Raw genomic sequence first — 15686 nt, 5'->3', positions numbered from 1 at the left:
CCGCCCCGCCGGTCCGTGAAAAAAAATAGGAATCAAACCGGTCCATGGTACATAAAAGGTTGGGGACCCCTGGTGTAGACAACGGCCGTTACAAACTAACCCCATGCATTTCTATGGAGGATTTTTGAGTGCTGTGTCTCCTCATTAGAAAGTCTCTGGTTATCAAAATTAAAAGAAATAAACACTTGAAATATATCAGTCTGTGTAGAATGAATGTATTTATTATACAAGTTTCACTTTTTGAATGGAATTACTGAAATAAATCAACTTTTTCATGATATTCTAATTATATGCAGCACCTGTATTGTTCTTAAAGTATATTCTTTTTCTTGTTTAATAAGCGATACTATTATGTTTACATTCTTGTCTTTTCCTAGTTAATATTTAATAACAAGCAAAGTTATTGCACTTCCCTGCACTGTTCACTTTTGCACTTCTACCATTGCACACACTCTACCATAGCACATATCATGGTCAATGCATCACACGGTCAGTCCACCAGACCATTGTAACTTCACATGCTCTTACATTTCTGTGAGTTTTTTTTTTGTATGTGAGATATATGTGTGTGTGTTGTGTTATAGTTGTATATGCTACCCTACTGGATTCCTAAAATTTCCCTCGGGATGAATAAAGTGCTAGCTATCGTTATGTGACGTCACATGCTTCTGGTGGGCGTGCAGATAGACAATTATTTACTAAAATACACCACCACAAGGTTCACCTTGACGTGAGAGTTGTCATTGTGAGCAAGTCCGTGTCAAATTCAATAATAGTCTGTTAACTTTTGTGGATAAATGGATCGGTGGAAAGGTAGAGTAGCCCTGGTGACTGGAGCCTCCGTTGGAATTGGAGCGGCTATCGCGAAAGCTCTAGTGCAACATGGTATGAAGGTGGTCGGCTGCGCCAGGAACATTGAGAAGATAGAGGTGGGCTATCTCGCTACCATCAAAGTCCCTTTAGCCTACATACCTAAGCAAGTTGCCATAGTATACAATCAGCTCGTGAGCAGTCTAGCAGACTGGCTTGTATAGGCCTAGTCAAAGTTCATTCCAGTGACAAGCCAAGTTTCAGATCCGACGACATGCAGAACAGTGTTATTTTTGGTGACAACAATATAACGTAGGTTATACTTTCTGTATATGTGTGGATGGTTATTGGTGGTGGATATGTCATTGCTCAGCTGAAGGAATGTAGGAATTTGCTACAATGTTCTACAATGTTGCAATTGAAGCGTCCTGTCCGAATGCCACGAAGACGCCAAAAATATGCTATAGCTAGTAGACGACCTGTCCACTAAAAAGTTGCACATTACGTTACTCCTCACGTTTGGAGGACGAATGACCTGTGATTGTGTGGGCAAGTTAGGGCTACACAGTCTGCGTTGTTGCTTAGAGGCCAACACACTTTAATGTTGATAGTGTGATATTGCGGCATATCATTTGTCATATGATACTTACAATAATACTAATGGTCAAAATGATGTCCCTTATCCTTAGAAATTCGCAGCAGAATGTCTGAGTGCTGGTCTGAGTGGAACACTCATTCCCTACAAATGCGATCTGTCAAACGAAGAGGAGATCCTGTCCATGTTCTCCACCATCAAGACCTTGCACCAGGGTGTTGATGTGTGCATCAATAACGCTGGCCTAGCTCACCCTGAGCAACTGCTGAGCGGCAAAACGGACGGCTGGAGGACGATGATGGATGTAAGTAATTTCAAAGTGTCTGCCAGTGTCTTAGTATGTAACATGTACTTACCATTAGAGGTGTGAATTGGCCACTGATCTCCCGATTCGATTCGATTAGGAATATCATGTCAGCGATTAGATTTGATTCCTGATGCATCCATGCGTCAGATACATTTTTTATTAATGCCATATAGGATATTTGACTTGACGGAATGCGATACTGTGTAGTTCAATATAATACAGTTTTCTATATTACTTTATATAGTTATGTTTTCATCCAAAAATACAGGTAGCCTAGGCCTAGTAAAATAGAAACAATCTTTTTACAAAGTCTGAACACAGTACTTGTCAACAAATTACAGCATTTCCTGAGTATGATAAACTTCACATAGAACATCCATTTTCGTATCATGAAACAATGTAAAAAGAAATGTTGTTAGGGTCTACATTTAGCCAACACATCTTTACAATTTCATGTCAACACTAATTACCATATGTCTGCACAGAAATCAATTTTACAATTTCTACATAAAATTACAGAGCCCTACATTTACAGGCTACATATTGCTGGATGAAAGTAGAAAGCTAAGAGACATAGACTACCGAAGTTGTGCGCAAGATTTGCTCCAGTGAAATCTGTGTGAATGGACAGACAACCAATCTGAACACCTGGGCAGTTCCAGCGTTATGGATGTGACAATTGGACTCATATTGGTAAACAAAATGCCTTAAAGTGGGGGCAAAATTAGTATCAGTGAATTAATTTGCATTCATTTTAATGTAACCTCTGTCCTCTGAATACTGAGAAATCCTCAAATTGCATATAATCAATTTCATCCTAAGAATACAAGCCATTTTATCAGCGTTATGGATGTGACATGAAATGGACACACTTTTGTGAGAGATTACAGGTTTTCTACAAACTCTGTGAATTTTGAAGGAAACTGCCGAAACTATGATATATGTAGCATGAAGGAGACTTGAATGAACACAAAAAGTGTGTTTTTGAAACTATGCGTCATTTTCGTAATGCATTATGTAGGAAAAACTGGCGTTATGGATGTGACGTGTCTGAACCAGTCCTCGACAAACTACATAAAACACATAATTAAGTAGTGCATTTTGATATGAAACAATTGAAATAGTAATCATGAAAAACTAGCAATGAAAGTATTGCTTCCTCAGTGCCCACTAAGATCCACAGGAAGAATCAGGACAACAAGTCATTTAAAATATAAAAAAGGAATTAATTTTTTTCTTTTACCGTCATCAATTTTGGTCAGTGATTCCCGAAATATTTATGGTATGTTAGTCTCAAGAGCCCGCATTAACCTAACCCATACCCACTCATTTGTGATTTGCGTGCACACATGTGCACACATGCACACACACAGTCGCAGGCAGAGACAGACAGACAGACAGACAGACAGACAGACAGACAGACACACACACACACACACAGACACACACACACACACACACACACACACACACACACACACACACACACACACACACACACACACACACACACACACACACACACACACACACACACACACACACACACACACACACACACACACACACACACACACACACACACACACACACACACACACACACACACACACACAGCCCCTGCCGTGGCGCAAGTGGCTGGGGCACCTGCCCCGTACGCCGGCGACCAGGGTTCGATTCCCGCCCCGTGGTCCTTTCCGGATCCCACCCCGACTCTCTCTCCCACTCACTTCCTGTCACTCTCCACTATCCTGTCGCATTAAAGGCATAAAAAAGCCCCCCCCCCCAAAAAAAAAAGAATTAAATAATATGAATGCAGATATATAAACACACACACATAGGCACGCATACGCATGGGCGCATGCAAACACATGCACACACACACACATAAACACACAAACACAGGCACGCATACACACACACTTTTATAAACAAAAGCAAACTCACATATACACACACTCATTTACATGCACATGAGTTGCAGGAGTTGGAGATGGAGACAAATTGACAAGCGCGATTTATTTTTGCAAAGAGAATATGCAGGACTGAGAGGCGGTCATATTTTGTACCACTATGCGGTACATCTAGTTTATTGCTGCCGTTACTCATGTTACTCTGTGGGTATTAGCTACAGAGGACCTGACACTTCAAATGCTGGCATATCGCGTCATTTAAAATGAAACTGTGTTAAGCAGACATGAACGGCAGGCTGAACAGATCTGCAACAGAAGGAGGTTGCTATGTTAACTCCAGCTGCAAAGTCAGCCATCTTCACCAGCTAACACGATAATCCAGTTACTGTACAACAACAGTATGATAGTTACGGGAAGATAATCGCTCAGATTTTCAGATTTTTATTAGGCCACTTGAAAATAGGCTATGGCTAAGCTAATCACTGGCGGTATTTTAATATTATGTTTGTTTTGCTAATGCTTAGGCGAGGCCTCCCTGTGGTTTTGATCAACCTAATAATCTTTGAAATGTCAATTGTAAACACTAAGGTGAAATGCATTGAAACTGACATGCCACCAGAACAGACGTTTTATCGGCTTTGAGGTATAATAAAGTCTCCAGTCTTGTAAATTTACATAATGTAACATCCATAACGCACCATTAAAGGTTTTAAAAGTAAGAAAGGGGCACAATTTGGTCATCACACTTTACATTGATATAAATCAGCTTTGCACAGACACTATGGACATTGTCGCATCAACACTGTATGTGTAGCATAAACATTTCCTATAAAACGTTATGGATGTGACATGGCCATGGAACTTGCTGACTTAAAAACAAAAGCCTTACAAATGTAAGGAGTTGCGCTCTTAAAGGCAAGCTGAGCATAGACATTGCTCTACCATTCCCTTGTCAATGTGGAATTTGTCAAATTACACAATTTGTTTGAACCTTGGGTCCATTTATCCACTTTTTAAATATGTATAATATTACCATGTGAAAAATGTTGTTTCTGGTATGGTTGCACACCATATTTATGATGTGAAAAGAGTGTCATTCTCCATCAAATGCTGAGCCTAGCAAAACAGCGACTACTACGCCTTTTAGAGTTATTGCACATCTGAAATCTCTCCATGATCTGGCAAAAAAGGTTTTGTTTTTCGCTAGCGCAGTCTTATTGCATGACATGCATGCCACAAGATTTACAGCACTATTGCTACACGGAGGATGGGACAAACACGGAATGGCCACAGAACTTTCACAAAGATATGCTTCTTTTGGTTACACCAGACGAGCAAGCTTTTTTTTTCTTCTTTTACTGTATGCATGCCAGCAGCGTGTATGGGCTCCGCTTCTGTTGTTGTTTAAAGATTGAATGGGAAAAGGATTCGGAGCAGGGGCGGACTGGGACCAAAAATCGGCCCTGGCATATTTGGTCCAAGCAGCCCGCAAATCGGTCGGGCACACCTAATTAAATACAAAATATTTGCATTACCCTTAAATATGCATATATTTTCAACTGTCATGGAGCACTGAAAGTGATGTAGGCCTCATTGGCTATCACTCTGACTGATCAGAGGTAGCCATGGAGCACATGATCTCCATATTCAAGTAGCCTAGGCTATACAAGCAATTATTAAAGAAGAGTTTCTGTAATCATTCAAAGTATCATTTCAAATTGTTCAATAGGCTACATTTAAACTATACAATGCTCAACTGACAGCAGCACCAAACAGTTAATGAAGCCTATGTGTAAAGAGCTAAATTAGGCGTACCTAGATTGTTGTAGACGTTAATCAATGTAGGACAACTGAAACAACACAAAATAAACAGGGCTGTTGCTGAAATTTCGTGTAGGCAACTTCGATTAACTTTTGACGGCTCACAAAATCCTGGCTCTGAGCCAAAATACGAGGGGTGGGGCCTGACGTGAGCTTTCATTGGATCAGTCGAGTGTCAATATGGAAATGTAACCAATGGGCCGCTGATTGTCCTTCCTTTTGGGCCGACCGTTGGCCCAAATGATTAAATTATATATATATATATAGCCTATTCTATCGGCCCAAAAGGTGCGTCGGCCCACCGGGAAAATGCCCGGTATGCCAGATGGCCAGTCCGCCCATGATTCGGAGCCAAAGGCTACAATTTAACCCAGCTACAATTAGTAGGTAGGCTATATTAGGTAGGCTATCACTAATATCAAGTTAATGTTAGGCTACAGATGTATGGCTACATACATTCTTAAAATGGTTCTGGACTACAATTGATACCATACCATAGCTACCTGGTGCCTGCAGGGCGTGGGCAGCGTGTTGGAGACCCCTAATCTAGACTCTACGGACATGAACGAAAAATAACATTCTCAGTAGTCTAACTAGACTCTAGATGAAATGGGTTAGGCTACTGAGAATGTTATTCTTCATTAGAATGTTTATGTCGCGGCCGGAAAATTAACAAGCGACATCACTGTGTTATAATCGATCATGGTCGGCCACTGCATCGATGCAGAATCGTCCATGTCCACATCGCGATGCATCGATTATTTGATTAATTTCAACACCTCGACTTACCATATTTCCATATGTTTGAACAATATTCTGTATTTATTGTAGCTGTCCTTCATCTAAAATACTCTGTAGGTTAATGTCCTGGCTTTGACAATTTGCACACGTGAGGCCTACCAATCCATGAAAGAAAGAAATGTGGACGATGGTCACATCATTAACATTAACAGGTACATGCCCTGCTATACCTGAAGCTAAATGAGTGTTATTTTGTATTTTGACACTAGTTGTCTCATAGAATAGAAGCTTGTAAATTATAAAGTCTGATAAAGTTTAATCCTGTTGAATTAACATTCTGTTTTGTAGTATGAGTGGACACAGGGTGGCTCCCGATGCCAGCTGTCACTTCTACTGTGCCACTAAGTATGCTGTGACCGCACTTACAGAAGGACTTAGGCAAGAGCTTCGAGAAGCAAAAAGCCACATCCGAGCCACTGTAAGTACCACATGGCTTGCATGTAATTGCTTCATATTCGCATAATGAGATGCAACACACCCTTGTGTAGTCATACTAAGGAAAAAATCCCCTCTCCCTCTCTTACACATTTACAGTCAATATCACCTGGTTTTGTGGAAACAGAATTTGAATTTCGTCTCCATAGTGAGGAACCAGAGAAAGCTGCTGCAATATATGCCAGTATAAAGGTAACTGCCAATCTGATTTGAACGCAGTACTGGTCTACAACATTTATCTCAGTCTGCACTGGTGTAGTAACCGACCTGTGTTCTCTGCAGTGCATACAGGCTGGCGACCTCGCAAGTACAGTGGTATATGCCCTTAGTGCCCCACCACATGTACAAGTAAGATGGTGTCTTTCATTACTGGCTTGCATTAGATTGGCGACATATTTATTTTATGATGAAGTATGGGGAGAGACAATAAGCATATATATTAACATAACAATATGGGAATATGTGTATCTAATGTTAGCAGCAAGCACAGCTGTCTGCCATAATGTTTATGACAGACAGACAGTCTGTCAAATTCAAGTTAGCCAGGAATCATTCAAGTAGCTTAAGGCCTTAAGAAAGTCTCCAGAGCGTCCGGTGAATGGCATAAGGGAATACATTTTAAACTATGTTTATTTAAAAGGGACAATGCACATTGATTACTTCCCTTAAGTAAGGCATGTAATTGTACCAGATTTATAACCATTTTATTTCTTCTTTTCCTTCTAATTCTCTTTCCTTTTCTCCCCCCCCCCCTTCCATTTCTATCTAGATTGGCGACATACTGATGAGGCCTGTTGAACAGATGTCCTAACCTTGCATATGCAGTCTGCCCCTTGAGGATCTGCTGGAGGAAGGACATACCGTGTCTAAATGTGCTCAAGATAACAGTCTATCTACTTAAAGGGTTCTGTGAGTTTGTAAAGAGCTTGGAATGTGGGGTCCTACAGGTGCAATGCTGATGAGGATAGCAGTGCCAGATAGGAGAAAGGGTGACCCATTTCAAATTTTGGTTATGGTATAATAATGTATGTTTCAGATTGATTTTTCACTTGATAGTATACATATTGTGTCTCATTTTTTAAATTGTTGTATGAGTGTTGATAATGAATTGGCCCGATTGATCAAAAAATCAAGGCTGACCTATGAATTGAATGAGCAACCCTTCCTTGCAAGATGTAAACTTTTACTCCAGAAACTAAAAATGGAAGATAAACATCTCCTACATTTTTTGTCTCCTACATTTTGGGTTGTCTTTTGGTTTTATTTTTATATAGAACTGATACCTGACTGATACCTCAGTTGATGTATAGTCTTAGACCCCCCCCCCCCCCCCCCATGTCAGTGGGAACAAATAGCAACTTAAGTGTTAAAAAAGGAAAACAAGAAGTCAGCTCTCTGTTATGGTTAACCTCAGTTTGCCTGTTCCCATTCATGTATTAAGGTTTGCCAGTGACTTGGTGAATGTGGGTGCACTGTTTCATTTAATGAGGGAAGTCCCCTTGATTAAATGTTATTAGCAGCCGCAGAAACATAGTATAGCCTACTGCTACTATACTACAGGCCATGCTGTAAGAGCAGATCCGCAAAAGCCTTTATGAACTGTAGGCTACTTGATCAAACCACCACTAGATGGGGCTATTTAAACAAGGACACGCACTTTTTATGAGAAAGCAAATCATATCCAATTTCAGTGTGACTGCAGTCAAATACAGTCCAGTTCAGCATCTTAAGGGCTTCATTCTAGCGGCTGTAGATCTCTTTATGCCAGACTGAAACCTTTTGTATGCTATTGTGTAGGCTGCATCAAGGGCATCTTAGATGTCCAGCTATTTTGCAGTTTATAGGCTACTTGTTAGACCTATCTGTGTAAGACATAAGATTTGATATTTTTACAATAGCAAAATATATACTTTTTGTGTATCATTTGCTTATTTAAAATAGATACCCCAGTAACAAGTGTCAAAACACTTGTCCTTATTGAGTTTTGTAGACGTAACCCTAAATAACACCCGGATGAAAACCTCGCAGGTTGTTCAGTGTTAACACCAAAGATTAATCGGAAACGTCTTGATCTTTATCGCCACACAGTAAGCTAATAAAACATCTTCTGAAGTTTATAGTTTAATTTTCCTTGTAAGATGGAATGTTACTTTATGGGACGTCATATGATAACAGTGCTTGTGGGCGTGCAGCGTTTTGACAATTATTTACTAAAACACGCAAGAAGGCTCACGCTGGCGGGATTATCGTGAACAGGTTCGCGTCAAGTGAAATTGTAAACTGTTTACTTTTTGGTACAAATGGATCGGTGGAAAGGTAGAGTAGCTCTTGTGACTGGAGCCTCCGTTGGAATTGGAGCGGCTATCACGAAAGCTCTTGTCCGACATGGCATGAAGGTGGTCGGCTGCGCCAGGACTGTTGAGAAGATAGAGGTGGGTAGAAAATGTAGCACAAGTAGGATAGCTGGCTACCAATAGCTAGCTAACGTTAACTGCCATACAATCCACAAAGTTTGTTAACAGCCTTTCACGCAGACTGACTTGTTAGCTAAGTAAGCAACATTGTTAAACGATAACGTTAGTGGCAAGCCAAATTCAGGTTAGACGACATTCAGAACTGTTATTTTAGTCGTATAAACATAAGCTAACCTATTTTTGTTTCTGTATTAGCTAACAATTGGGTTAATGGCAATTTTACCTTGCTAGATAGCAAACTGGCTAGCTAGCTTTTTTTGTTCAAAGCAAGGCTCAGCTAAAATGGTTATGCTACATAACTAACACATGGAAGTCAGCAGCCTACGTGAAAGTCGTATTGTACAATTTCTATGTTTTGTGAATCGTTGCCAATGGACAGAGTTATCGCAAGCTTTCTGCTAATTAGCTTAGTTGTCGTTTTCGTGATGCAGATGCCTATCAAAGTTGCTAATGTTAGCTAGGAAGTCAAGTGAAACTACTTCGCAGGGTGGCTAGTTAGCCAAAGTGTAATTAAAAGGGAAGCGATGGATATTATTGTTAATATCTGGTGACAAGGAACCGAATTACCTATGCAAATAGTTTGATTAACACTTTTAGGACATCTGTTATCGGTTATCACCAATGATTTAAGCCGGTTTTCCACCAAAACTTCGTGTGCCGCTGTCCACCGTGTTGCCCATTGGTTTGAATGGGAACCTGTGTGAGAGCCCGTAGCTGCTAACTGGAGCTCACGGAGGTTCCTGAAATTAATGGGTAACTTGGCGTTCAGTGGTGGAAAAGAGTTCTTAGTGAGACCGTTCAGGCCAGGTATGGTATGATCCCATTAACGTTACTGAAATGAATGATGATTAGGTGTGATATTGAAGCATTACGGTAACTGCGAAATTACTTATTTAATATGTCCTGGTCCTTAGAAACTGGCAGCAGAATGCCAGAGTGCTGGCTTGAGTGGCACTCTCATTCCCTACAAATGCGACTTGTCAAACGAAGAGGAGATCCTCTCCATGTTCTCCGCCATCAAGACCTTGCACCAGGGTGTTGATGTGTGCATCAATAACGCTGGCCTAGCTCACCCTGAGCCACTGCTGAGCGGCAAAACTGATGGCTGGAGGACGATGATGGATGTAAGTAACTAAAAGCGTCTACATATAAGTGATCAAAATAAGGTTATTCTGTAGGATATCTTGCTGGCATTTTTTCAGGAGGGTCTCTATTTTGATATCAGATGTTTCGATATCTGCAAATAAGACCATGGATAAAGTGGATATGGATGGATAGAGTCTGAATGTAACTAAGTTACACAGGGATTGGTAAAATGGCATAATCTGAAAGACTTTATGACCCAGTTGTTGCAGTATTGAGAGGACATTAATTCCTTGACTTTGCTGTATCTATAATACTTCAGGTCAACGTCCTTGCTTTGTCAATATGCTCAAGGGAGGCATACCAGTCCATGAAGGAAAGAAATGTGGATGATGGACATATCATTAACATCAACAGGTAGATGCCCTTGAACTCCCTCGCTGGTTAAAGAGCAAAAGGCAAAGCACTGCCTAGTAGTAACTGGCTCTATATCGCCAGTAGTTAAACAATAAGGGGTTATTTTACCAGCAGCAGATCAAGTAATCCATAGGCTACCTGATTTCTGTACATTGCTTATATCCAGCATGAGTGGGCACAGAGTGGTGCCCAGTGCCAGCGTTCACTTCTACAGTGCCACCAAGTATGCTGTGACCGCACTCACTGAGGGGATCCGGCAGGAGCTACGGGAAGCAAAGACCCATATACGAGCCACTGTAAGAACACTGTGAACACTATGGTTTGCCTCTGCTTGAACAACTTTTAATTTACTTTTTGTTGCAAATAATTTCTGCATCATCCCCATGAATTAGTTATGGTTGTTGTTGTTGTTCTCACTGATGTGTCTTGTTATTGTTTTTGTTGTCCAGTGGCAAATAACACACAAATGTTTCCCCTGACAGGCCATATCACCTGGTCTAGTGGAAACAGAATTTGCCTTCCGCCTCCATGGCGATGACCCTGAGAAAGCTGCTGCAACATATGCAAGTATAAAGGTATGGGATTTGTCGAAATCTGTCGTAATGTCTGTTCATTTTTGCTTTCTCAGTGCTGTTGAATGTTTAGTCTAATACCAGTTTCTCATTGTCTGTAGTGCTTGGAGGCTGGCGACATAGCCAGTGCAGTGGTGTATGCCTTAAGTGCCCCTCCTCATGTACAGGTAAGGAAGGCCACATTTTTGGCTCACTTACGTTATATCAGTATTTTGACGATCCCAGATAATATCCCAAGTGATGAAGTGATTCAGCATTCATCACAGGGCTTTGGATGTTGATTCCTTGTTGTAAGATGCCACACATATAACAATCAAAGCACTTGAAGATTCCACCAGAATGTAGATATCACTGGACATATTAGTTTACTGTCAGTAGGGGTGGGACAAAATGTAGCATATCGAAATATATCCACTGATGCTTGTGATATGTTATTGATTATGCTAGCGCCAAATCTAGATACTTTTACTAAAACAGTGCAAACAAAACACTTGTGACTGATGTATGTTAAATGCAAATTTTTTGGCTATTTAGGAGTATTTTTTTTTGCCTACATTTACCTTTTTTCTTTTCTTTGAGTGAATTCTTAAGATGTACTTTTTCCCAGGGTCTGGCTGTATGGATTATATTGTTAAAAGGTTATTTTCATAATCTCCTTCTCTTTCCATTTCGATCTAGATTGGTGACATTCTGATGCGGCCCGTTGAACAGGTGTCCTAACCTCATGCAGGCCGGTCGTCTGCTGCTTTAAAAACTGCTGGAGGGATCTGCCGTGTCTAAATCTGCTCACCTCAAGAGTCTATCCCCCTAAAGGGACCTGCGAGGGAGTTTTGTAAAGTGTTTGGGCTACGGGTTCCTACAGGTGCCTGGTGAATAAGGAGAGGAGCATTGGAGACAGGGCCACCTATTTAAAATTTTGGCTATATGGTATAATAATGTAGGTTCAGATTCATTGTCACTTGATGGTACATGTGAATCACACTGTGGTGTGAATCAAGTTTATTTTTAAAGAAGATGTTGTAATGAATAAGCCGGGATGATCAAAAAATCTATTGCAGACTCATGAATCAAAGTCACATTAAAATCCACCCAAGCAAACTGTAAACCCGTAACCCAGTAACGCAAGATAAACACCACCACATTTTTGGGATACTTTTTTTTTTTATCTAAAAACTGACTGACTGATACCTCAGTTATGAGTATACCTCAATTGTTGTATGTATACCTCAAGTCAGGAGACAGTGCTAAATTAAATGACTTCATATGTATTTTTTTTTTATTATGTTGCTCGAACAAATAGCGACTTGTTAACATGTTAGGATTTCTCTGATTATAGTCCAGGATACTGACTGCATTTACTATCTAAGTAGTTGTATTTGACTATGAAATACTTGATTTGGCTATTTTTTGGATAGAACTCAAGCCGAATGATAAACCACTAAGTACTGATTTACCTCCCTTCCTTAGCTGCTAATTGTTATGATTTCCACATGAATTTCTTTCCTTTTCTTGTTTTTTTGTACAACTAGTAGCTGTTCATGCAGACAACTACACACAGGCACAGTGGTGATAAAGGAATGCAGGGGTTTTGCAATGATTACTTCACTACAACCTCCAGACATGTGTGACATCATGTGACACACAATAAAATGTGTAATACAAAAATAATAGTGCTATAAATAAATAAAAATTCACTGCATCATGTCAGTGTGTCTGGGATATCAGTTTTTGTGTCAAACACGGACAGCCGTGGCCTACTGGTTAGCACTTCGGACCTAACCCCTCACTGATCCCCGAGCGCCGCTGTTGTTGCAGGCAACTCACTGCGCCGGGATTAGTGTGTGCTTCACCTCACTGTGTGTTCACTGTGTGCTGAGTGTGTTTCACTAATTAACGGATTGGGATAAATGCAGAGACCAAATCTTCCTCACGGGATCAAAAGAGTATATATACTTTTATATAAAGACATATATATAAAGACATATAGACCGATATTTTTCTCCATCATTCACAATTGTAAAGCAGAGTCATAACAGGAAAAGAATACCAGTCAGCTCTCCATTATTCTGTAACCTCAGTTTGCTTGTTCACATTTTTCATGCAGTTTAGTAGTTTGCCAGTGGTGTGTGTTGTGTGTGGCTTAGTGAATGTGGGTGCCCAGTTTGAAAGAGAGAGGACCCCCTGATGTGTGATTGGCTGGTCTGCTGCTGCTGGGATGGCTTTTTTTTTCTGTCTGCACCCTACTATGTCCTACTAGTGGATGGTATAGTACTACACTACACACATAGTGTCGTCTTAACTATAGATATTAGAAAGCTAGATACCGCATTGGTCACTTAATTATTAAACATACTTTTAATATATATATATATATTTTTTTCACACCCACACAGCTATAAAATGAGTAACACCAGTGACATCCTTAAAAGCCATGCTTAAAATTCTAAAACAAATCATGATATTTTAAACAAATGAAGTAAGACATCTCACAAATATTATACCTTTGTCCACTGCAGTTCTTCAACTGACCTCTTGACCCAAGAGAAACTTCAAAGAGTCTGTGCATTATGTCAAAATAAAAGTTTTTTGTTTAGAGTAACACCAATGACGTAATTTTTTGCATATTATTCACATTTATAATGTATTTTTTGACTATTTCAGTGTTCTATTGATTTTATGCAGTGTTAAAGTTAAATGTATATGAAATTTGTAGGCCTAGTACACAGCTTAACTTCCATATAATGGGTGACAATTTTCAGGACCAGGCATTTTTTTCTTATCTCTTATCAACTCTTTCTTATCATCTTAAGGACAGTCTATATTTATTGAATGTATACAATTATGTGATTATTGGGTCAAATTAAATGATTTAGGGGTCTGCAAAAGTAAGGGACAGGCATTTCCACTTTTTTTGCAGAATGACCATAGCTGTAAACTATAGTTTGATCTTGATACAATTGCACCACTAGATGGCGCCGTTTGAACTAAATTCAATCTGGACGAGGGGACAAATCATAGTTTTTTTTGTGTGTGACTGCATTAACTAACACTTTCTAATGATGTTTTCAATCACTGCATGTATTGTTTTTCTTATATGACTACAGGGATCGTGGCATCACATAAACACAGTTTAAAGTATTTTTACTGTTCTTAGTTAAAAAAATCTTTTCATTCTGCAAACATAGAGCTTTACCAGGAACTGTTTAATCTATAGTTTGAGACACTTTCAGTCTGGCTGTTTCTGTTGTCCATTTGTTGTGCATTTCCACAGATAAACAAATTCTCACACTTCTCTTTGTCTGCAATGTGCATCTTGCTTTGGTTCGCCAACACTGATAAATTCCATCATTGGAGAAACTAGTCATGTTCACGCAAACCACAGCAGAAAAAAGTGTGTCAGGCCAGCAGAGGAAAACATGAAGTGCGCATTGTTTCCCTCCGGCTGAGCTTGCCAAATGGAAACGTGAGGATTGCACTGGGGGCTACTGGGTTGGGCCCCACACAAAAGGTCTTTGCATTAACTGCTTACTCGCAACTGCCTCTCACATGATGAGAGGTCCTGATCAGTGCTCTAATTGAAATAGCCTTACTAGCTTTCCCACCATGACCTAGTTAATCATCCATTTGTGTGAAATCTTTTAAAGATACATTTGATACTTGTAAATTATGCTGAGTCTAGCTGACTCAGTAGTGTGTAGTGTGATACAGTGTGCCAGCGTCTTACACTGAGAAGTGCTTAGGTGCTTTTAATCTAGCATGTTTCCTAATCCTCGTGCCTCCAGCACTCTGTAGTTCTACTGCCATAGTCCCCGTAATCTCCATACAGTAACCAGCCCACTGCAAGCCACACAAGCAGGGGCCTGTTTCGGTCTCACAGGTGAGGTGGTGGTGGTGATAGTGATCGTGCTTTGCTCTTGTCAAACCAAATATGTCCCACCTACCTATTTATCTGACTGAATAGAGGAAGTATTGGAAGTTTTATGACCATGTTATGCTTTGTGTTGGATCCAAATGGGGCCGCTGCTGTACTAAAACCTTAGTGTCTAGTGACTGGCCAAAGGACCCTCTGAATGGTGGTATTGTCACTTGGGTCTGGGAAAATGACATGATCAAAAATGTAAATAGCTTGCTCATGTGCTGCTGAGCTGTGTGGCACACTAGACTTTTGACGTGCATTAAAGTGTGTGCCAGTGGCCTCCTCTCCAGGGAGGTTATTGCCATAGAGACCATTTTTGCTGCCATGGTGAATGAAAACAAAGATTTGGTGGATTCTGAATTCTGTATTTCACACAGGATTAGTGGGAGGACCCCACTACAGCGTGGCCAACGCGCCTCACACTGTCCGGGACTGACCTTTGTTGAATTATACTCTTTCCCTTTTTTGAAGAGCTTTGTGAAGTGGCTAGCCAGAGCCCTTTATGGCCATCCTGTGGCAGGTGTCCGCCCTGCTCTCCTGAG

General features: G+C 40.4%; 2 protein-coding genes across 2 annotated transcripts; both read left to right on the top strand.

The window, feature by feature from the left end:
* The first annotated feature begins 717 nt into the window (after nucleotides 1-717).
* LOC121684317 (dehydrogenase/reductase SDR family member 11-like) lies at nucleotides 718-7692 on the top strand. The gene is made up of 7 exons (XM_042064311.1): nucleotides 718-929; nucleotides 1500-1709; nucleotides 6305-6399; nucleotides 6536-6665; nucleotides 6782-6874; nucleotides 6965-7030; nucleotides 7452-7692. The coding sequence occupies exons 1-7, from the start codon at nucleotides 798-800 to the stop codon at nucleotides 7491-7493; spliced, it is 768 nt and encodes a 255-aa protein (XP_041920245.1). The 5' UTR covers nucleotides 718-797; the 3' UTR covers nucleotides 7494-7692.
* Nucleotides 7693-8737: 1045 nt separating this feature from the next.
* LOC121684316 (dehydrogenase/reductase SDR family member 11) lies at nucleotides 8738-12935 on the top strand. The gene is made up of 7 exons (XM_042064310.1): nucleotides 8738-9114; nucleotides 10071-10280; nucleotides 10562-10656; nucleotides 10823-10952; nucleotides 11139-11231; nucleotides 11330-11395; nucleotides 11907-12935. The coding sequence occupies exons 1-7, from the start codon at nucleotides 8983-8985 to the stop codon at nucleotides 11946-11948; spliced, it is 768 nt and encodes a 255-aa protein (XP_041920244.1). The 5' UTR covers nucleotides 8738-8982; the 3' UTR covers nucleotides 11949-12935.
* The last annotated feature ends 2751 nt before the right edge of the window (nucleotides 12936-15686 follow it).

Source organism: Alosa sapidissima, chromosome 15 (genome assembly GCF_018492685.1).
Source record: "Alosa sapidissima isolate fAloSap1 chromosome 15, fAloSap1.pri, whole genome shotgun sequence".
NCBI lineage: Eukaryota > Metazoa > Chordata > Actinopteri > Clupeiformes > Clupeidae > Alosa > Alosa sapidissima.
This window is presented reverse-complemented; position numbering and strand designations above follow the sequence as displayed.

Bases quoted from the DNA above. Each gene is read 5' to 3' on its own strand.
- LOC121684317 (XM_042064311.1), top strand. From the start codon at position 798: ATGGATCGGTGGAAAGGTAGAGTAGCCCTGGTGACTGGAGCCTCCGTT. The intron at 930-1,499 runs GTGGGCTATCTC...CCTTATCCTTAG, and splicing joins GGAACATTGAGAAGATAGAG to AAATTCGCAGCAGAATGTCT. The intron at 7,031-7,451 runs GTAAGATGGTGT...ATTTCTATCTAG, and splicing joins GTGCCCCACCACATGTACAA to ATTGGCGACATACTGATGAG.
- LOC121684316 (XM_042064310.1), top strand. From the start codon at position 8,983: ATGGATCGGTGGAAAGGTAGAGTAGCTCTTGTGACTGGAGCCTCCGTT. The intron at 10,657-10,822 runs GTAGATGCCCTT...GCTTATATCCAG, and splicing joins CATATCATTAACATCAACAG to CATGAGTGGGCACAGAGTGG. The intron at 11,232-11,329 runs GTATGGGATTTG...CATTGTCTGTAG, and splicing joins CAACATATGCAAGTATAAAG to TGCTTGGAGGCTGGCGACAT.